This window comes from Saccostrea cucullata, unplaced genomic scaffold (assembly GCF_032062105.1).
Source record: "Saccostrea cucullata isolate Sc308-1 unplaced genomic scaffold, CSIRO_AGI_Scuc_v1 ctg356, whole genome shotgun sequence".
Lineage (NCBI taxonomy): Eukaryota > Metazoa > Mollusca > Bivalvia > Ostreida > Ostreidae > Saccostrea > Saccostrea cuccullata.
In genome coordinates this window covers 327,188-350,280 of record NW_026918279.1, presented here as the reverse complement: position 1 = coordinate 350,280, position 23,093 = coordinate 327,188, and the positions used below count along the sequence as shown (strand labels likewise).

Here is a 23,093-nt window from a genome sequence, read left to right as displayed (position 1 = left end):
AAGAGGGGGTGGGGCGTATGGTGACTACATATTTATTAGCTCACCTGACTTGATTTAAAGTTCATTTGAGTTTCTTTCTGATCACATTCCGTCCGCCTGTCCGTCTAGCTGTCTGCCCGTCTAGCTGTAAACTTTTTTTTCATTTTGGACATCTCCAGAACCACTGGGCCATTTTCAACTAAACTTGCCACTAAGAGTCCTTTAATGGGTGAAGGGGATTGAAGCCTGTTTATACGTTTAATGGCCATGTCCTAATTCAAGGGGAGATAATAAGTTCTAAAATAGTGAAATTTTAAAGTGGCTTGTTTTGAAATTCTTCTTTTCAATAATCATAAGGCCAAAAAAACTTGACACAATTACAGCAAACCTTCTTTACATAGTGTAGATTCAAGTTTTTTTTTCTAAATCATAACCCCCGGGCTAGGATGGGGATCAAAGTTTTATACATAGGTATATATATATCATCCGAATATATAGAAAATCAAAGTACTGGAAGTACTGGGAAGCGCTAAGCATATTGATTTGAAATTCATCAGAATTATTTTGAATTTCAATTTGCATGAATTTTAAGCAATATGTGGACAGTGCGACAGCGCTAGCGCGAGCGCAGTTGTTTGGTACATAATCAAATATGTTAGTCCTGATCTGTTAGAGGTAACATTTGCGTATAAATTGTTATTTATTGGAAGGGAGATGGTACTATTAAGTAATCAAGTTTAAATGTAGCGATACTGGAAAATGTATATTTTGAAATAAATTTGAACACTTAAAAATGTCGCTAAAATTCCTCTCATTTGTGTGCAACACTAAAAGCTAAAATCTTCTGGTGATTATTTTTAATAACAAATTCATTCCGCGTTTATGAGTGTTTCAAATTGAAGATTGGCATCTTGTTTGCAACATCGTCATGTGACAAAACACTATGTAGATGAACATCCGTAGAATTAACGCCCTTTTTGTCAGATACATTTAATAGGTAAATAAACATTTGAATATAAAACTATAATATTTATCTTTCGATTCTATCCTTCAATCTCTGATTTTCAAATACATGATTTATGGCAAATACTGCAGTAATATTTGTGTTGATATCACAATTTGTTTTACTCCTTTGTAAAATATTACTTTTTTTCAATATTTTTTTTTTTTTACACTTTTCTTCTTTAGAAAAAAAAATTCATTAAACCCCAAAGCATTTTTTGACTATTGTTAAAATGATTTAAAATGCCTCAGTATTTTTTTTACGGACGCTTGATGCTTTACAACATTCTTTACTTGTGTATGTATGATCTTCACTACCATGCAAAACATGCTGAGAGGAAAAACACCTCTATGGCATTGTTGTGCTAGTTAAAAAGGAATATGGAAAATAACTGCTCATTATTTTCTGCTATTTCAATAATAAGTATAATTCAAGAGACCGAGAAAGAAAATATATGCAAGTATATTAATCTCAAGTATTAATAAATCTTTATGAAGATATCCAACATTGTTTTATTTTGTTTGCTTAACATTGCAGTAGCCCTATTCCTGCTATTGCTGAGAACGTTAATTAAGGTTTTAGCATTTTCCGGCATATCCTGCACACTACACACACAATTTTAAAGCACAATATTCCGAGAAATAAGTTTTACTACTTGAATGGATTCGTTGAAAACACAACCACCACATATCCTGCATGCCTGTACCGCCGCAGACACTGCCTTTCCTTTCGAATTATTTATATATGTTTTACCCATATGATACAAGTATAGAGTACAGCACAAGTAAAGACATTAAAAAGTCCATGAATGCATTGCAGTCTGCTACTAATTGATACTTAGATGCGAAAATCAACTTCACTGATAGCTCTCAGCATGGTGCAAGGTGTTAAAAGGAAGGCTTGTTTTAGTTACATTGCCTGAAGTAAGGGTATAGAAGAAAAAGATAATAATAGTTTATCTGTTTATATGGATATTTTATAAAGAACACACCGTAATATGGAAGTATTACATCATGTACATTGTTAATCAATTTTATTTTTTTTTTTGATATTGAATACTAGTAACTCACTTCCAGTTTAAGATTTATAAACTTAATTATTAAAATCCCATCTGAGTTTTAAATTATATGTACTTATTCAATCACTATATTACATGTACATGATAAATAATATACTGCTTTTAATTAAGTATTTGCGCAATAGATGCAGCAATTATTAGCTACATGATACAAAAGTAATGTGTGCTGACATGATTTAAATGAACTATAATGTATAGAGAAGAGCATGATCAGAACTGCTTTTATCTACTAACTGTGGAATATCGCTTTACCTTACTAATTGCTTCCTATTATTAGAAATACACGTAAGACATCAGTACACTAAAATAGCAGGAAGAGAGTCAGGGATTTCCAGTTGCATATTTTTAGAATAACAAGAAGAGTTATCTAACTTGCTGATAGTGGCGCTGGATCCAGAACGGAAGTAGATTTACGCTGACAGAAAGCGCTTTGCGCTGCGCTTAGCGCTTAAAAATCTAAATAGGAATATCAGCTGAATATATAGAAAAAAAATCTTTATAAGTGGATCTTCTTTTCAACAAAGCCCTATTTATTTATATGATATGAAACCAGTTATATATAAGCTGTGCATTATCTGTGACTATTAAGACGTTTCTGAAAATGCTAATGATTTCACCCCTATGACCTTGAAGTTTGATCTAAATAACAATGACATTAAGTTTGTCTTTTTCAAAGATCTTGCAAATACTATGCAACTCTTCGCTGCACTTCAAACACTGTCTGTTTACATATGAATGGCTAGGGGCCCAAGCTAATGTCGAGTAAAAGAAAGAAGGTCATTTTTGAGATTGATTTCAGAATATCTCGAGAAAAGTATAGAACTTCGGAAGGAGCTTTGGTAGAAATGAAGAATGTTTATTTATGAATAAATTTAAATCGAAAGTAGCATGTGAATAAAAAATATTTTATTAGCGCAATTTGGTACCCGGTGTAAGAGTTCAGTACCTTTATTTTTTTTTTTACACACAATTTTTTTTTCAAGCGATCCAAAAGCCTGTGCCTTATGCAGAAGCAGATGCATTTGACATAATGTCACAGTGTCTGTACACATATTTTAGTGATTAACACATTTTTCTTAGTTTTTCACTCAAAAATAGCACAAGTACTTAAGACTGACCACCGACATGACGCATTTGACTTAATTTTGCCATTACGCATGCCCCCAAATTTAATTCGAATTAGCTTCGCTTAGCATTCACACGGAGATAATGCGAAGTAATTTAATGCGCAGTAAACTAATTCGAATTAAACTAATTCGCATTTAATTCCCCGTGTGAACGCTAAGCGAAGCTAATTCACAGTAAACTTACGTTTAATTCGAATTAAACTCTCCGTGTGAACAGGGCATTAAAACGGTACATAATGTCATTTCTTATTAGCCATGTGTGAAATCTTAGGAGGGAATCATTTGGAAAACTTTCTTTAACATTGTATTTTATTTCACTTTTTATATTAACTTATATCATATTAACTTTTATATTGGATTCCGAAACTTCATAAGAATCCTTACAAACAAAAATGCATATCGGGTTCTAGTAAATGTTCAACCAAGCCTCTTTCTTTACTCCTCTCTACGATATTCGAGTTAACAGTAGTGAAAGAGAAACTTGAAGAGTACTGTGCAACAATATATTCAAGATGTGGTGTAAATCAGATGTTGATACTTAAAAATTCCAAGGAACTCTTGGACAATTTGAAATCACAAGATTTTACCAAACTTAACAGCTAAAAAATTTAGGACTTTTCAACTTTATGCACAACCATTTCCCACCTTGTGACGTCATTGGTCATTTGCAAAATTCTTTTGTTAAAAAAGCATTTTGATTGTACACACAAGTACTCTGAATTCGAAGTCGGCATCAATAAGATGCTTGAGTTTTTGATTGACAATATCTATGTTGTTTTTGGAGACCAGGTCTTCCAACAATCTATTGGAATTCACACGGGTACCAATTTCGCCACGTTATTAGCAGAACGGCCTATTTTTGTACTCATATGAAACAGAATTTGTGTAAAATTTTATGCGTGAAAAGAAGAAAACAATTCCTGTGGCCTTCAACTCGACACTTAAGGGGACCGACTATAGTTTTATTGTGTGAAAACTACAATAGCGAAACTCTTCATTTTTATACCATATATAACTTACATTAATTTCAGTGTACATGCAAAGTTTGGGGGAAATCTACCGTCCAGGTATTTTTGAGGGACCATCTCAAAATACAGGTCGATTTACTATAGGATTATATAGGAAGATGCCAATTTTTAGCACTTTAAAGCAAATTATACAAATACTACTATAGACATTTTGTTCAAACTATAATATTTGATGAGTAATACTATATTATACAATATATGTAAGAAACACAAAATTCTACCGTCTTGTTAGCAGAGGGGGCATCTCAAAATGTAAAAAATTAGCAAATTTTACTATTTTTATAAAGTATTACAAAATATGACGTACACAATGGATTCACATGAAAACATTATACAAATATTGGAGATATTCTCAAATTTCTATGTTTTAAATTTCAAGAGCGTATTTTTACTACTTTTTCTTTAATAATATTTTTATTACCCCTTTCTTTAAGAGCTACAGATTATCATAACGTCAAAAACACACTGCAACGACGTCAACCTACCTATCAGTTGCAAAATCGGTTAAAAAATCAGTTATATCAAATTGTAATTACATTTTTATCCCTATAATTTCTTAATTTTTTTTAATTTTAATAATTAAGCGAAAAAAGTTGCATTAAAACAGTAAATACGCTTCATTTTACTATGATGCGCGAAATATTGCGCAGTGGAAACTATAGTCGCCCCCCTTAAGGAATCACAGTCTAGTTAGTCTAGTATGCCAGGGCATCAACGATAGTGGGAAACATGGAATAATTTGCATAATCGGCGAAGCCCGGTTTGCATAAATTATCCCATGTTTCACACTATCGTTGATGTCCCTGGCGTACTATACTAACTAGACAGTGATTCCCTATATTTCCATTTCATCTTAAAATAAAATTGTAGATATTTAGATTTTTAAAATGTAGACATAGATTTTAATAACAAGAGAACCCCCATGCCAATTTTAATAGTCCTCGCTCACTGACGTCAAACACAAAGGCAGCCGCACAAAATTTACATGCATATTTGGCCTCCTTAGTGTCAGACACAGGGACAGATGCGCACAAGTTTTGCATGCATATTAGGCCTCCTTAGCTCCTGACCTATCGACCTGCCCAATTAACATTCTGGTAGAATTATCGAGATATCAACTCCGCTAACTTTCAAAGAGTTATCACAGAAAAAAAAAATTAGAAATAGAAATATTTAGATATATCGACGACGAACTGTCAATTAACAATGGTACATGTAATTTCCATTCTTGTGTCGGTACGATATATCCTGGTGAGCTTGAGATAAAAGATACCACAGAGTCTCACACAACTGTTTGATACTTAGATATTTTACTTGAAAAGACGTTAATGGTAATCTAACAACCAAGCTCTATGATAAACGTGAAAATTTTTACTTTTCTATCGTTAACTTCCCTTACTTAATATGCAGCAATATACAATGTACCTTCATCACCTGCATACGGAGTTTACATATCTCATTTGATAAGATATGCAAGAGCATGCTCTACGTTTGAACAATTTCTACAACGAGGGAAATTATTGACAAACAAGTTGATGAAACAAGAATTTCAGCAGTATCGTTTAAAGTCATCAATTCGTAAGTTCTATGGTCGATACAATGACTTTGTCAGCAAATAAATTTATCATTGAGTCTAATGCTGACTGATGTTTTTCATATATGACAAGGAGCACACGGCGGGTGTGACCGGTCGGCAGGGGATGCTCACTCCATGGCACCTGATCCCATCTCTGATGAATCGGAGGTCCGTGTTTGCTCTGCTCCTACTTTGTATTGTTTTTAGTGACTTCTGATTTGGAATACTGTTAAATTATTAGTAAATAACACAGTACTTCTGTGGTGAGATTCGTTTAATCTTTTAATTCTTTGTTCTTTCATACATATAAGCAAAATTATGTATAAACAAACAGAATGAACAGCCGAGGGACAAAAGGACAAACAATACTACATGTATATAAGGAAAAAAGTAATAGATGTGAAAATGGTTTACAAATAGTTTTAAAATTTGAAAATCTTAGAATGTTCCATTCACTACATTTAGGCTAGCCATGTTCGGACCGTCCCCTTTACAAACTGACCACATATCGGACAATTTCTCATGGCCGGAGCACAGTCTGTACAACAGCATAGGTGACCACAGGGCAACATGGCAATTGAAGCGTCGTTCTCTAGGCAGATTTTACAGACGCGGAGATTTCGTAACTCCCTGTATTCTTCAATCAAAGACTGCCTGTCTACAAAATCAGAGAGAGAGCATATTTGAATTAACGATTGTCACTATGCATGCATATAAAGGAAAGTAATATAACTGAACTCCATTTTTACTGACATTTTAAAAATGAGTGAGATTAAATCGGAAGCAACAAAACAAAACAACAAAAAAAAAATAATCTAAAAATAACTTTCATACTTCAACTTTTAAAACAATTTCCATAATTTCTCGAGCACTTTTAACTACGTTAGTACATATTTTTGGAATACGAATGCTCGGTTTCACGGTCGGGCATTCTGGGAAAACTTCACACTTATACTTCCTCGGATGGCTTGTACCACCCACATAACCTCGGACGTCAAAGGTGATCTACCATCTTGCTGATTTAGTCATATGACCCTATTTGAATTTCTTTCAAATGTCATACATTTGAAATCTGAGTTATTTTGTGGCACTCCCAACATTTTATTCTTGCTTTCAAAGCCTACTAATATAAGGTTGTGCACGTAATTGAAAACTTCAGTCTAGCACTCTGTTAAAACTACAACTATGGATAGACTGTACGATAACAATTTCGTCGTTTCATTAAATAGCACTAAATCAGCCTTTTCTGTTTTATTCTGAAGTTTGTTTACTTATTGTGTAGCTTACACTTTAAAGTTAACTACAAAACAAAAACAGGTCATATAATGCCAAGATTCTAGACATCTAGCTTGCGAGTTCTACCACCTTCCTGGATAATACCGTCAACCTCATAAGAAATCTCTTTTCTTCCTTTCTCAGTTTGTTGGCAAGACACGAGAAGCGATTCATACGATGCAGTCCCACGCTAATATGATTTTAATTCTATAAAATTACAACATACTTTACAAACTAGAGGTACTGTAAGCAATGAGCTCACTAAATAATACCCCCGCCTCCCATATGAATATAATGTTTTGCTCTGGAAAATCCAAAATATATGTCAGATCAAAAAGTAATATAGGAGGTGCACAATGGCAATATGTAATAAAGATTCTGTGAAAGTTTCATTAAATTTCCTTCAGTGGTTTGAGAGGAGTTGCGGATAAGAGATGGGTACCCCAAAGCGTAACAGACGGACGGACGGACGGACGGAAATACCGATTACTATGTACCCTCCCATTTTTCAAGCGGGGGTATAAAAATATAACTCTATCAGACTCCAGCCTCGCTAAAGATTAAAGAATTCAGGAAAATAAACCATGCAGTTGATTACGAACCTTCCTTTCTGTGTTAAAAAAGTGCTATGACGCTAACCTACCTATATCTTTTTAAAAAGATAAATTTGTTTTGACAAAAACCATCCCAAAAAGGAAATTATCACACATAAGGAAAATATCACACAATTGTTTTATTTTTCTTCCTTGTAATATACATGTAAACTGATAGGTATATCAGCCGAAGATCTCCTCAGTCTCTTATCATTTCAATCTGATTAAAATCAGATCCTTTGATCCGCTCAGATAGATCGCTACACAAGGTGCAATCTGATTAAAATCAGTTCCTTTGATCCGCTCACATAGATCGCTACACAAGCGATCTATTCGTATGTGAGCGGATCAAAGGATCTGATTTTAATCTACTCGTATGTGAGCGGATCAAAGGATCTGATTTTAATCAGATTGCTTATCATTTATACTGATGAGTTACTGTAATGTTTAGGTTTACCATGAGAGGCTTCCATGAGTGCTGTAGGATCAGGTATTGGCTTTAAACTCGCCAATCCAGACATACGCTCTGTATATCTATCACTCTGATCTGAGGGTGCAGGGATTTCTAATCTAACAGTCTGTCTATTCGTATTGTGAGTTGTACACGTTGTCTCTGATGCTGCCGTGTTTTCCTCGTTCGACAGAATGACATTCATTATGTCCTCTCCAGAGATTTCTCCCACATCTGAAAAAATTGAAATCATTAAAAGACAAAGCAAACTAACTACTCTCAGTTGAACTACACATATTAACCAGTACCAATTTATCTTTTTCATTACTAAATGATTATTTGTCCATCTGAAAAAAAAATGCTCTTGTGATTCCAATATGTTTGTCATCTGTCTGTAGCTGCTTACTTTTCAATTTTTCAACAATAACTTAAGTAACATGCACAATGTGAGAAAGTTTCAGGCAATGATCGATAGGTGGAAAACGTAGATATGACCCACCTTTTGCAAGTTTCAAGAATTCAAAGGCCGCCTTCACCTCTTCAAGAGAATAACCCATTTGAAGTACACTCTGAACCGACGATAAGTCGAAGATTTCGGCGAGGGCTTCATCTTTTGATTCTGTTGCTCCTGGTAATGCTGATGCACAGTTCGCATAGGAAGATGATGGTTTCTCTGCGCTTTCTAACGCAAGTTGTTCTTCCTGAAAAAATAAAATATTTCCCAACAATGACCACAATGCAATGTACATGTACATGAACATTTATCAGAGTGATTAAGATTTTTTAAAAAAACTTTTCTGCTACCTCTTCTTCGTGTTCGATATGAATCATTGCCACATACTCGTCTCCTTTGTTCTGTCTCAAGAATGCACACTTCGGAAACCATCGGGCGTGTTCTCTCCATGGCTCATCCTGCGGTTCCCAGTTACGCAGTCCTCCACCACAGAAGAAGCAACGTGTGTAGTCCCCATATCCCGCGTAAATAAATCCCGCCATTGCAAGATCACGTGGTGTCTGCATTACACTTGATGGCCAGTCTTTGAAAGAACTTACTCTTGTTGCCATTACAGCATATGAAGGGTACTTTGGACGATCGAAGTTGATTCCAAGAGGATCTAAACTTTTCATAAATTTGTTGATCTTTTTCTGCCGCTCCAGTGCTTTCTGGTGAGTTGTTTTAATATCTTGTTTCTCTGAATTTCCATTTTGTTCCATGTTTCTTTCGTGACTAGAGGAAGAAACAACTTCAGCATTGGGCGCTTGTCTGAAATTTTGCAAAGCTTCTGGTTGTCGATTCACAATACCTTGCCTTCTCTCGTTTTCTCGTACTTGCATGTTTCCAACAGTTTCGTTTTGTCCAATTGGAACATTTTTGGATTGTTCAGAATTTAAAAATGGACAATTTGGAGAGATTTGTTGGTGAATTTCTCTTGGATTGTCTGCTGGTTCCCATCCATGCCTTTGTTGTCCACAGGCAAAGCAGACGACTGTATCCTCCTTGCCAGTGTAGTAGAAACCTTCCTTGGCCAGTCTTATAGTGGACACAGAACTGGCTCGCGGAAAGCTACTGAATGTAGCGACTCGTATTATTTCCATATTCATAGAATGCAGTTCACTTGCTAGTTGCGAACTAATTGGGCTTCTAGATGAACGAACAGCACGCAGTTCTCTGTTGACAAATTCTTCTAGATTTCGTGAAAAGTCTTTCACTGGATATGCATGAATATTTATTGGTTCTAACCACTGAAAACGCTTGATTAGAAAGTACATCAGATTAGTGAGCTTGTCATCATTACCCGTGTCTCCTTTAAGACTATTAAATGATGATTTCTTTTCGATTGTTTTTTCAATACTAGAATTATCGATACATCTTAAATCCTTTAGCAACGTATAAGGTTTTCTGATGTTGCTTTTGAAAATACTGTTTTCCAGTTGTGAGATCAAAAACCTTTCAAAGATTTCTTCAATTTGGAAATCATGTTCAGACTTTGCACTAATTAGTGTTTGAGTTTCTTTATTTTCCATTTGTGTCTGCCGAAGACTCGAATCCTGTGGTTTTCCCCTGCATTGAGGACAACAACAGCAGCAGCATTTCCCAGCGGTCCTAGCAGAGGTCCTCTCACTGTCTTCTGGTTCAGTTGGCGTCCATTGACCTTCATGGTTAAAATTAATTCCATTTACAAACTTCTCCAGAACAGTTATATTGCTGGTATTGCTAGCGCCTGATGTGATAGGTCGATTTGATATTTCTCTAGAAGAAACATTTTTCTTTGGTTTTCCAGATAAATTGTTCATGTTACATGTAAGTCTAGTAATTTCTGAAATTAAAAAAGAAGAAATGTTTGCTTTAATTACAGCATATTACTAGCCGCAGAACGGTAGCTATCCGAAAATATATATATATATAGTTGACATGCAGACCGGAGTCTGGTCATCCATCCCAATTTTTTTCAGTCCAGCGCGAGCTAAAGATCTGCAGCTACTTAAATTCAGCAACAACCAATTAACGCGCGGTATGATAATTTGTCGGCACGGCCAGGTGTGTTATAGGACCGAAGACATCCCAAAATATGAATTCAATGCTTATATTTACATTCCCTTATGTTTCCTCTTCATGATTGTTTATTTCGGTAATCTTTTATACGAATTTAGCGCCCCTCAATACTGGTGTGCTTTTTAATTAAACTTAAGAGCCTTTCGTGACGTTTGTTACGTTGTAAATTCAAATAACGCAAACGAACATTGCGAGGAAAAAAGTGACAAATTAATTCTAAACGCAAATTTGTTGTATTTTTACGTTAAAATTAACAGGGTTAATATTTTTCGTGAAACTGTGTCAAAACAGTGTACATTTTGGTGTTCTTAAAAATTTTGAAAATGGATATAGTTCCTACTGTGTATTCTAACGCGCGGTAACAAGGTTTTGCGTGTGTTATAGAGATATGATATAATGGATTTCATAAAGAAAAAATTCACACTGAATGTCAATATGTAATATTTTAATTTCCTAGCGACGAATTTCAGCATAAGCAAAATTAACTTTTGCATTCTAAAATGAATTGTACTAGTCCTGGGTTGTTTTTTTTTCCCCCAAGTCCTTTTTAGCTAAGAGTTTGCAGGGACCACAGCAGAATAAAGGAAGTTATCAGACTCTGAGTATTAACCAAATATTGACCATTGCAAAAAGTACATTTTTTGTTCATCATTCTTTCTTACCTGTTTTCTACAAGCTCATACAGGGCACATAATGATTTATCACTCTTTACTTCAAGGGATTAATTTTCCCATTTCGGAAAATTTAAACGTAGGATATACTTACAAGTATACGAATCTGAGTTATTTATTGTACGTTTATGTTCTAATCAAAAGCGCAAATGAAGCGATCACTTTTGCTTTTGATTACCGGGAACTTGAGCAAGCTAAGCTAAAGGAACTTTCGTTTCTGAGAGCGCATAAATGGGTACCCGGTTTGTGTAAAACACGAAACGAGAAACAATGGAATGTCAGATTCAGCATAAACCACCTAATTACCTTAAAATGTCAACAAAGGGGGCAGCTTAATTGTGCTTTTGATTTCATTTTGTTTTATAACAGGAAAACCCACACAACTATCTCACGCACAAAAATAAAATGATGACAGATTTAATTAATACCAATATCAACAACTTTAAAGTACGTGTTCAACTGGTAAGAGAGAGATTCTCTGAAATAATAAAAAAAAAATTCCAATTGTTACAAAGTCAAAGAATATATATATATTTTTAAAAAAAGTTAAATTATATAAATTCCTATATTTCGATTCGTAAATTAAAAAAATTCTCTTCCCTTTTTAAGTTCTTTTTTAAAATTATCTTACCTTTCACTGCTTCTGCATCAGACTATTTCAGGAAGATTTCCTTGGACAATGTTATAGTAAAAAGCTAATATTCAGTAATTAACGGTTGATCATGATTATTTTTGACTGAGTTATAGTTAGAATTCTGACTACAGGCACTTGTTTCGTAAGGGGTAACCCCTATTTATTTGTACCACAAGGTAACTACACTGTCACTCAATTTCAAGCACCCCCGCTTCAAGCTCGTATTTTGTTAATATATCAATCATTAACCTACTTAAAAATGACATCGTTCGCTTCGAGAGACTTTGTTCTTGTCAGTGAAATCGTTTCAGAAATCTCTGGTCGAGCCTCTTTATTGTAAACCACTCATATATTCCTAAAAAATTACTTCGATACAAAGTAAGACATCTTAATTAGTTACTAGCATTGTAAGATTCATGTATTAGTACTTTTGGTTGGGGTTATAGATGTAGGATAAAACCTTAAGATGGAATACTCAGAAGTGACTCCAGACTGTTTTTTTCCTTCATCTACAACCCCAATCGGAAATACATGTATCTTTTAAGATATCTCACTTTGTATCGAGGTAATTTTTGAGAAATAAGTGGTTTACAATAAAGAGGCTCGATCATGGCTCGACTATGAACAAAATGAAATAAAAAACACCAGCTGCCCCCCTTTATTGACGTTTAAGGTCATTACATTTAGCTATTTTATGCTGAATCTGACATCCCATTGTTTCTCGTTTCTTGTTTAAATATTCTCGTTTTATGTATTACACATACCCGCTTATAATGAACTGTTTACAGGGGCGGATCCAGCCATTTTGGAAAGGGGGGGTTCTAGGCTTGTGTCCCTAACCCCCCCCCCTCTTACACACTCTCAAGCAAAGATTCACACACACGTATGGAAAGATCTAAGGTTTTGGTAAATAATTACTTAGTTTTACGTCCCTTTTTTATTTGAAAGAGGTAACATTTAAAAAAAACACGTATTAAAAAAAACTGAAATTGAATGGAAATGCAGCATTTTCGAAGAGAACAAAGAATTCTCGTTTAGACTTTGAAAAACTAGCTTTTTGGGGTGGGATGCGGGTGGAGTTTAAAAGTAAAAACAAATTGTTACATGTAAGTTCCTTCAAAAGATATGATAAAAACACGGCACATATATAGCCAACACGGCCAAAGATCGCAGGAATTACAAATTAAACCACGCACGTTACATATCATATATAAGATATATAAAAATAAGGAGAATATTTTCTACCCTTCTCTCATAAAAAAGTAATAGTGTAAGTGAATGGAGGAAACTAAATGTATGAGAACCTATATCTATTCAATACATAAGTTCGACCTACACATATTTATTCTCGGAAAACGTAAAAATAATGAACTGCCAATGGTTTATCGGTCCCAGGCCTGAACAAATTATTGCAAAAGCTTTATAAATAACACGAAATTGTATATACTGGTGAAAATTGTAAATAATGATATTTAATTGTTATATATATAATTACGTACTTGATGATAAATATATAACGGCTTCTGAAAACCTTCCATTCAGTAATTAAGTTGAATAAATCGTCCAGATCTGTTGAAAAGAACAAATACATGTATGCATGTAGGAAAGTTTATATGAAAATAGTAAACTAATTATGAAAAGAAGTGCAACAAATTAATATGGAATGTAACAAAGATTTTAGACAGTTATAATTGATTTGAATAAAGAAGTCAGAAGTTATACTTTATGGATGAGTTGTTAGATAAAAGCTTTGCTGTTATGCATACAAAATGTACATTTCTTAACCTTTCTTTACTTGAACAATTCCTTGAAATTGCAAACAACTACTATGAGAACAATTTATATACCGATATACAATCATGTAACGTCCAAAAATAAGTCCGAATTTTCAGAAAATTGACCATTTCCCTTTTCTATTTTTAGAGCAGGATTTTCCGAAGCTAAACATGGTCGAGATATATATACATATGCATGGCTAGGTTAGATCAATAGGTAAAATACCGCGTAACTCTTGCATGGGTTTTAAAATTAAAATAAGATATGTCGATAAGCAATTTTTTAATTTGAAACTTAAAAAAATTAACTTAGAAATTTCAAGACTTGATCTAAATTCATCAATTTTCATCCTGAAAACAGAAATTTCAAGACTTGATCTTAATTCATCAATTTTCATCCTGAAAACGTCAGGGGCCGGTCCAGTGTCTAAACATTCATAAGGTGTTTGGGATGACACAAGATAGAACTTATTCTTAAAAAAAAAAAGAATTCATTTAATATATATATTATACAGTGTAAGCGTGGACCTCCCTTGATAAAAATTAAAACATGCGCGGATCTAGGGGGGGGGGGGGGTCTTTTGTGTGGGGAACATTGTCTAGGTACATGAAAATAGACCATCAATAGATCACTTCGTAAACTTGTATCATTTCAAACACATGTGGAAAAATTTAATTTTCTCTGATTAACAGATAAAGGTCAGTACAGGACTACAGCTCTTTGTGAACTTGCTGCTTGTACGCAGGAATGTGCGAAAATAGCTAAATTGTTTGCTGCAAGTTAGCAGGAACGTTTGCCGAAAGTATTAGCGAGGTGTACATATTTGGAAAGTCCAATGTTTGCAAGCATCATTAGCATGGTAAAGTGTTTGCTGCAACCTTGCTGCATACCTACCGCAAACTTGCTGCAATCACTGAGGCTTTATGTACCGGTAGGCCGTCATGGTTTGTTAGCGTCATTGCAGCATGCATTGCTTGCAGCAATGCCTGCAGAATATCTGCAGCAAGTTTACAGTAATGTTTGCTGCAGACTTGCAGTAAATGTTTGCAGGAAGGCAGTATTTTTGGTAAAGGTGGTCACTAAATTGTAAAATGGAGATCAAATTTCAGTATCCGTAGCAAGTCCCGTAATGTGCATCCTTACATATATCATCCTTGCAAGTTTAGCATGTTTAGCCCAGGTACAGGGCGAATCGACACTTTTAATTGAACCTGCTTCAAAACTCAACGTTCTAGTTAACACTTTACAACTTACTGAACTGTGGCGCATCATACACTTAAGAAATAAGGTATCATTTTTTTAGTTTTATTGGGATGTAAAACGGGTTGGTCACGTGATCAAATCCCATAAAGCCCTTTTCCCATTTTATGAGATTTTGGCAAGTGTAAAAAAGAAGGAAAATGGCATTAAATTCATGATTAAATGAACTTTTTAAAGTGAAAATCCGTGATTTCGGGGAAACGGTATATGCGTGATTTTGCGTTAGAAATAGGAAATGATATATGCGTTAAAATGCGTGACTGCGGAGAACGGTGTTAAGCGGGAAAACAAAATGAGGGCTAGCACAGATTAATTGAACTTGATCAATAAAATGTACAAGGTTAGGCTTTAAATACCAGTCCACATAAAAATCAAACAAAAATGTATAAACTAAAAAGTAAGGGTTTTCAAAATTCAATGATTTTTCACTCATAAATTTCTCTTGCAATATGACCAATGTATGGAAAATTAAAAAAAAAATTGAGTCATGGTTACCAAGGATACTTGGCCAAAGAAATTTACTTTGCAACCGGCAGACTGACAAAAAATCATAAGAACTATTTTCATTTACTGGTGTAGTAAAGATACACATTTTTAAAAGTTTTTGAACTTTGCAGTAAAAAAAATTAATAAGGTCTTCGAAGGTACATGTTTTGCAATTTTTGCTGATTCAGCATTTTTCGTGATTTTGGCAATATTCAAGGCCAAATTTAAAAAGAGGCCAGATTAATACAGTTGTTGCACGTGTTGCACGTGTTTCATTTAAAGGCAGAGGAATTTCTCCTTTAGAATTTCAAGTCAAATCCATGGGCCTTTTTTAAAAATTGAATCTGTTGTCTGGCAACAAATATGGCCATTGATACATAAAATGAGAAACAATGTAAAAGGTTTACGGAAAAATCAAATGAAATGTTATCTATGATAAACAAGAAACAAATTTCAAAATTATAGAATTCAACTTGGATTTCCTAACAAATTATTGAATATTGTATTATTGTTTATTTCCATAGCAACAACAAGTTCTCTATAGCAACGAGGCAAATTTAAAGAAAGCCTTGAGATTTGACTTTGATAATGATTCTCTACTGTTGGATATTCAGCATGATGACAGGATTCTTGAGTAGACCGAGACCTGCAGGTCACAGGATCATGAAACAAACAGACTTAAGTCAAATTTTCAATCGCCTATAAAATATTTATGGATTATGGAATTTATTTCGAAATCTGCAGATAACAACACTTCTGAGAATCAATCTTGAAAAATATTTTAATTTTGGTCTGCTTGAATTCTACAGCAATTTATTATCAAAAGAGGATTTTGACTTAAGCTGGTGGCTTTCACTTTCATTAAGTATTTAGCAAACAAACACACAGAAATAACATATTTTTTTTATTTTACATCTTTTTTTATCATAAAAGGTAGATTTTGATAATTGAAATGTTGATGCATTTTCTTTATGTGTTGTGTTTTTTAAGACTTTGGTGACGTTAAACCGGACCATTGGTACATGTATACATGTATAAACAAACATACTTAAAAAAATAATTTTTTGAAAGGAACTTCTGAATCAGAAAATATCAGACATTGTTGTTACATGCAGTAAAAGCATAAAATCTGTGTACAGAATAAATTGAAAGTAGTTTGCAATTTATCTTTTTTATCTTGATCTTTGATCTTACTTTCATTTTAAGGTTCAAAACAAGAAAGAAGTTAGCACAGAAGGAATACTTAAATTAAATTAAATTCTTTTAATTAGAAGTTTTTTAAACGTCTGTTTTATCTCAAAATAATAATTTTTTTTCTTAAGACTAAAAATCATTTGGTAAAACATAGGGAAAAAATTACAAATACCTGCTTAGGTCTTCAGTTGTGTACATTTTGTATTTTTTCAGAATTCACATGCGACAGAGCTTGATATCGGAATCTGGACTTTACATCTCATGTATGATCGGGCAATGCTGATACATACAGATATCTAACACAATGAGAGCTCAAGGACAGTAACCTAGCTAAATCTGTTCCTATTTATTCAACAGGGGATTTTGACTGTATTGGATACTATAAATAGACCTTTATTCATTTATGAGCAAAGTGTGCTTTTTAGCTCACCTGAGTCGAAGGCTTAAGTGAGCTTTTCTTATCAAAATTTTTCCGTTGTCTGTCGTCGTTGTCGGCGTCCTTGTTGTAAAATTTTCACATTTTCATCTTCTCAAGAACCACTGGGCCAATTTTAACCAAAACTTGCCACAAAGTATCCTTGGGCAAGGGAATTCAAGTTTGTTCACACGAAGGGCCACGCCCTTTTCAAAGGGGAGATAATAATGAATTAGTGAAAAATTAATGTTATTTTTAAAAAACCTTCTTCTTAATTAAGAACCACTGGGCCAGGAAAGATGAAAGTCATGTGGGTGGAATCATCCTTACGTAGTGCAAATTTAAATTTATACAAATCATGTCCCCCGGGGGTAGGGTGGGGCCACAATGGCCGAACTAAGTTTTACATAGGAATATATAAGAAAAAACTTTTAAAATCTTCTTCTCAAGATCCATTGGGACAGGAAAGATGAAACTCATGTTGAATCATCATCAGGTAGTGTACATTCAACTTTCTTTAAATCATGACCCCCAGGGGTTGGGTTGGGGCCACAATGGCCGATCAAAGTTTTACATAGTAATAAATAAGAAACAAGAGGCCCTAGGGCCTTGAATCGCTCTTCTGATAAATTGTACAATCTGTCACTTCTATTTGAAGCTATTTTAATAAAGCTATAAAAAATCATTAATGCATTGATACACAAAGATTGAATATTCTAAGCCAATAAGTATTTGAGATATTCAAAGAGGGTCACTGTGACCTACTTTTCTGTGTACATTCTCCAAAAACCAAAGACGCATCAACTGACGAAGTTTGCTGATTCTAAGCCAATAAGTACTCGAGATACTTAAAGATAGCCATAAAATATCACAGTGACCTAATTTATAGTAGACGAATTTCCAAAACTCAAGATACATCAACTGACAAAGTTTGATGATTCTAAGCCAATAAGTACCTGAGATATTCAAAAGTAGGTCACTATGACCTACTTTTTGGTCGACATTCTCCGAAAACCAAAGATGCCCCAACTGACAAAGTTTAACAATTCTAGGTCAATCAGTACTCGAGATATTTAAATATAGCCATAAAATGTCAAAAGTAAGTCACGATGACCTACTTTTTAGTAGACGATTTTCAAAAACCCAACTTGCCGATATATGAACTAACAAAATTTGATGACTCTAAGCCAATTAGTACCCGAGATATTCAAAAGTAGGTCACCATGGCCTACTTTTTGGTTGATATTCTCCGAAAACCCAAGATGCATCAACTGACAAAGTTTGATGATTCTTATCCTATAAGTACCGGAGATACTAAAATAAAGCCATAAAATGTAAAACCCCAGATGCATTAAGTCACAAAGTTTGATGATTCTCAGCTTAAATTTAGGTCAACTTTGAAGTGACCTTGAGACCACGCCCTTTGCCCCAGGGTAAATCTCCGTGCAAATTTTAATTTTCAACATATACTGATCCTTGTTTCAAAGTTTGGTGAAAATCTGCTCGGTGGTTATGGAGAAGATTTTTTAGCAACCAGTACTTTTGGGTTTTTTTTCCCTGATTATCTCCCCTTGTTTTAGAGTCCCAACCCTTATTTTAGTAAAAATAGTAGCCCTTTGGCCAAGGATAGCCTGTGACAAATTGACACTGACTGGCCATGGGGTTCTTCAGTTTTGGCCCATATTCTAAAAAGTTTACACACACCGCACACCGCACTAATGGCCATAGCTTTAGCTAGCTCTTTGAGCCTTTGGCTGAGAAGAGCTAAAAATCTTTAAAAATCTTCTTCTCAAAATCCATAGGGACAGGAAAGATGAAACTCATGTTGAATCATCCTCAGGTAGTGTAGATTCAAGATTGTTCAAATCATGACCCCCGGGTGGTAAGATTGCGCCACAATGGCTGATCAAAGTTTTACATAGGAATATATAGGGAAATCTTTAAAAATTTTCTTCTCAAGTACTGCAAAGCCATGATTAGTGATATTTATATGGAAGCATCCTCAGGTAGTGTAGATTCTTGTTTTTTCAAATCGTAACCCCCAGGGATAGGGTGGGGCTACAATGGGGTATCCAAGTTTTACATTAAAATATCTTTTTTTTTTAAATTTTCTTCTCAAGAATAGCAAAGCCATGATTAGTGATACATGTGTATTTATATGGAAGCATCCTCAGGTAGTGTAGAATAAAATTTGTTCAAATCATAATCCCCCAATTAAGGGTAGTTATAGTTCTCAATGGTGGATCAAAGTTTTTCATATGAAAATTAAGAGGAAAATCCCAAGAACAGCACAGGTATGTTTAGTCATATTGACATGTAAGCATCCTCGTGTATTGAAGATTTAAATTTGTTCATATCATGACCCTTTGGGATAGGGAGGGAAACAATGGGGAATCAAATTAAAATTACATGTATTACAAAGTAGTATAAACAAATTGTTTAAAAATTTTTTTCTCAAGAACAAAGTTATATGCTGCATTGATATGGAGGCATTCTCAAGTAGTATTAAAATTCAACTTTTCAATTCTGATCTGATTTGTCTTGTCCTAGCCGATGTGCTCCGGTGAGCAATGTGGCCCCTGGGCCTTTTGCTTAATTCAAAATATGACTTCACTTTGTGTTTGCTCTGGTGAAAGATCACGTGCCTGGTTGGTACAGTACTGCAGGAAGAATGCCATTTACGAAGTATTTCACATCCTTTATTCAATTAAATTTTTTCTAGTTTAATAAGAAATTCTTTTAAGTTTTTGTGGGAAGTATATGATATTTAATGGGATTCCACGCATTTTTTTTTTCTTTTTTTCATTTTATTTTATATATCCAGCAGCATTTATCACAGAAATTAAAAACAATTGAAGAGATTTATGTGCCCCATAGTGTTTCATGATTTTCAGAGATCAACTCCATATCCTCTCAGTATGAATGTCACAATTTTTTCAAAGATACCTCTGGTCTTTTTTTTTATTGAGAAAATGCTTGAATTTTTCTAGGACAATAACTATAATATAGTCCTTGAATACCAAGTGTACCAAGTAATCTGTAGGAAAAGATCGACCTTTTTCCATCGAAGTGATGTATAAGCTTGCCAAGAGTTACTTCTCTATGGCCGCCCTATTGTAGGGCAAAATTCTCAGATCCCATCATTATTCAACCAAGTTCAATTTGTTATACTGGTCACTGAGGTGAAGACATTACTGCTGTTCATGTGAATATACATTTGTTAAAGCCCCTTTTTATTCAATATTTTAATACTGTAAATATGTCCCCCTTATTGTCCCCCGCTTTCGCGAAAGCGAGGGGACATTAAATCTCATTCGTCTGTCTGTCTGTCCGTCTGTCCGTCAGTCTGTCAGTCTGTCCGTCTGTCAGTCTGTCCGTCACAAAAACTTTAACCTTGCCCATAACTTTTGATTTAGTAGAGCTATGACTTTCATAATTCACATGTGTATTCCTTGTGACAAAACCTTTCTTTGTGTGCCACCAAATTTGACCTTTTGACCTTGACCTTGGAGTTTGACCCACTTTTACACAGAAATTTCAAACTTTTACTTTGGCCATAACTTTTGAATGGAAGGTACTAGGACTTTCATATTTCACAAATGTATTGTTTGTGGAAAGACCTTTCATTGGATACCAACATCCTTGACTTTTTGACCTTGACCTTGGAGATTTCCGTATCTATGAAAAAACTTTAACCTTGGCTATAACTTTTGAACAATAAGTACTACAGCTTTCATACTTCACATTTATAATCCTGATGAAAAGATCTTTCATTGGATACCAAGAACTTTTACCCTTTGACCTTGACCTTGGAGTTTCAACTACTTTTTAAAAACTTTAACCTTGGTCACAACTTTTAAACAGTAGATACTAAGACTTTTATATTTCACATATGTATTCCTTGTTGCAAGACATTTCATTGGATACCAACAACCTTGACTTTTTGACCTTGACCTTGGAGATTTACTTACTTATGGAAAAACTTTAACCTTGACCATAACTTTTGAACGGTGAGGGCTAGGGCTTTCGTACTTCACATATGTAATCTTTTTGAGAAGACCTTTCATTGGATACCAACAACTTTTACCCTTTGACCTTGACATTGGAGTTTTAACTACTTTTAAAAAAAACTTTAACTTTGGTCACATCTTTTGAACGATAGATACTAGGACTTTTATATTTCACATATGTTTCTTTTGTGACAAGTCCTTTCATTGGATATCAACAACTTTGACCTTTTGACCTTGACCTTAAAGATTTACGTACTTATGTAAAAACTTTAACCTTGACCACAACTTTTGAACGGTAAGGGCTAGGGCTTTCATGCTTCACATATGTAATCCTTGTGAGAAAACATTTCATCAACAACTTTGACCCTTTGATCTTGACCTTGGAGTTGACCTACTTTTAAAAAACGTTAACTTTGGCCATAACTTTTTAACGGTCAGGATAAGGGTTTTCATCCTTCAAAAATTCAACTTCAATGATAATTTCTATGAAATGACATATGATAGGATGTTCATATTAGACACAATATGTCATAAAAAATAACATCTCACCAACAAAGACACCGAAAGCGGGGGACCACAATTTGCATTTTGCAATTTGAATTTGCTTGTATTTCTTGCATACAAGTTCAAAGTTGGTTGCTTAAAGAGGAAATTCACTGCTTTGACCTACAAAATGGCGGCCAATCGGAATAATCCCAAGGTAAAATATGTGGTACGTCACAGGAAAACGATCTATTACCCTGGGTACCAACTGTGCCCCATAATAAGGTTATTTTGTACCCCGCTTTCGCGAAAGCGAGGGGACATTAAATCTCAATCGTCTGTCCGTCTAGCTGTCTGTCTGTCCGTCCGTCACAAAAACTTTAACCTTGCCCATAACTTTTGATTTAGTGAAGCTATGACTTTCATATTTCATACATGTATTCCTTGTGACAAGACCTTTCTTTGGGTACCACCAAATTTGACCTTTTGACATTGACCTTGGAGTTTGACCCACTTTTACACAAAAAAATTTAATTTTTACTTTAGCCATGATAACTTTTGAACGGTAGATACTAGGGCTTTTATATTTCACATATGTATTTTTGTGGCAAGACTTTCATTTGATATCAACAACTTTGACCTTTCGACCTTGACCTAGGAGATTTCCGTACTTATGAATAAACTTTAACCTTGGCCATAACTTTAAAATGGTAAGGGCTAGGGCTTTCAAACTTCACATATGTAATCCTTGTGAGAAGTCCTTTCATGGGATGATATGATCTTTGACCTTCTGACCTTGACTTTGGAGTTTGTCCCACTTTTTAAAAACTTTAACGTTGGCCATAACTTTTGAAGGGTTAATGCTAGCCTAAAGGGCTTTCATACTTCAAATATTAAATCCTTGCGACAAATCCTTTTATTGAATATCAAGCACTTACAACCTTTGGCCTTGGAGTTTGACCTACTTTTTAAAAAAAACTTTAACTTTCGTCATAACTTTTGAATTTTAAGGGCTAGGGCTTTCATTTTTCACAGTAATCCTTGTGAGAAGACCTTTCATTGGATACTAAGAACTTTGTCCCTTTAATTACCTTGACCTTGGAGTTTGACCTACTTTTTAACATTTAGGTATCAATATATTTAATTTCCATTTAAGAAAAGTTTAGTCTTCGCTTTGTTGTCATACGGGGTCATCAGTGTTTCACAAACGCATTTTGTTCCTTTTACCTTTTGATTGACAAGAGATAGGGCTTTCATATTTGACATGTACGTGAATTGCCTATGAAAAGATATTTCCGAGCAAGCTGTGATTTCTGATTCCTTGACCTTCACGATTGACCTTGTTTTTAAAAAAAATCAACTTTGGTGATAATTTCTAAATGACATATAATAGGGCGTTCATATTTGACATCTCACCCACAAAGACACCGAAAGTGGGGGACCACAATTCTTTGAATTTGCTTGTTAAATATTATTATGAAGCAATTTTTGTTCAAAAAC

The 23,093-nt window shown here is 34.4% G+C and overlaps 1 protein-coding gene across 2 annotated transcripts; it reads right to left on the bottom strand.

Annotated features, from left to right (window-relative positions):
* Positions 1-6,118: 6,118 nt before the first annotated feature.
* LOC134261681 (baculoviral IAP repeat-containing protein 3-like) lies at positions 6,119-16,905 on the bottom strand. Of its 2 annotated transcripts, none has more exons than XM_062744097.1 (5): positions 16,858-16,905; positions 8,915-10,428; positions 8,610-8,811; positions 8,117-8,344; positions 6,119-6,449 (listed from the first exon to the last, which is right to left on the bottom strand). In XM_062744097.1, exons 2-5 carry the CDS (start codon positions 10,403-10,405, stop codon positions 6,253-6,255), a joined length of 2,118 nt encoding a protein of 705 aa, XP_062600081.1. In that variant the 5' UTR covers positions 10,406-10,428; positions 16,858-16,905; the 3' UTR covers positions 6,119-6,252. The 2 variants fall into 2 exon arrangements, with proteins under 2 accessions (XP_062600081.1, XP_062600087.1); XM_062744103.1 differs by lacking the exon at positions 16,858-16,905 and adding an exon at positions 13,469-13,529.
* Positions 16,906-23,093: the final 6,188 nt, after the last annotated feature.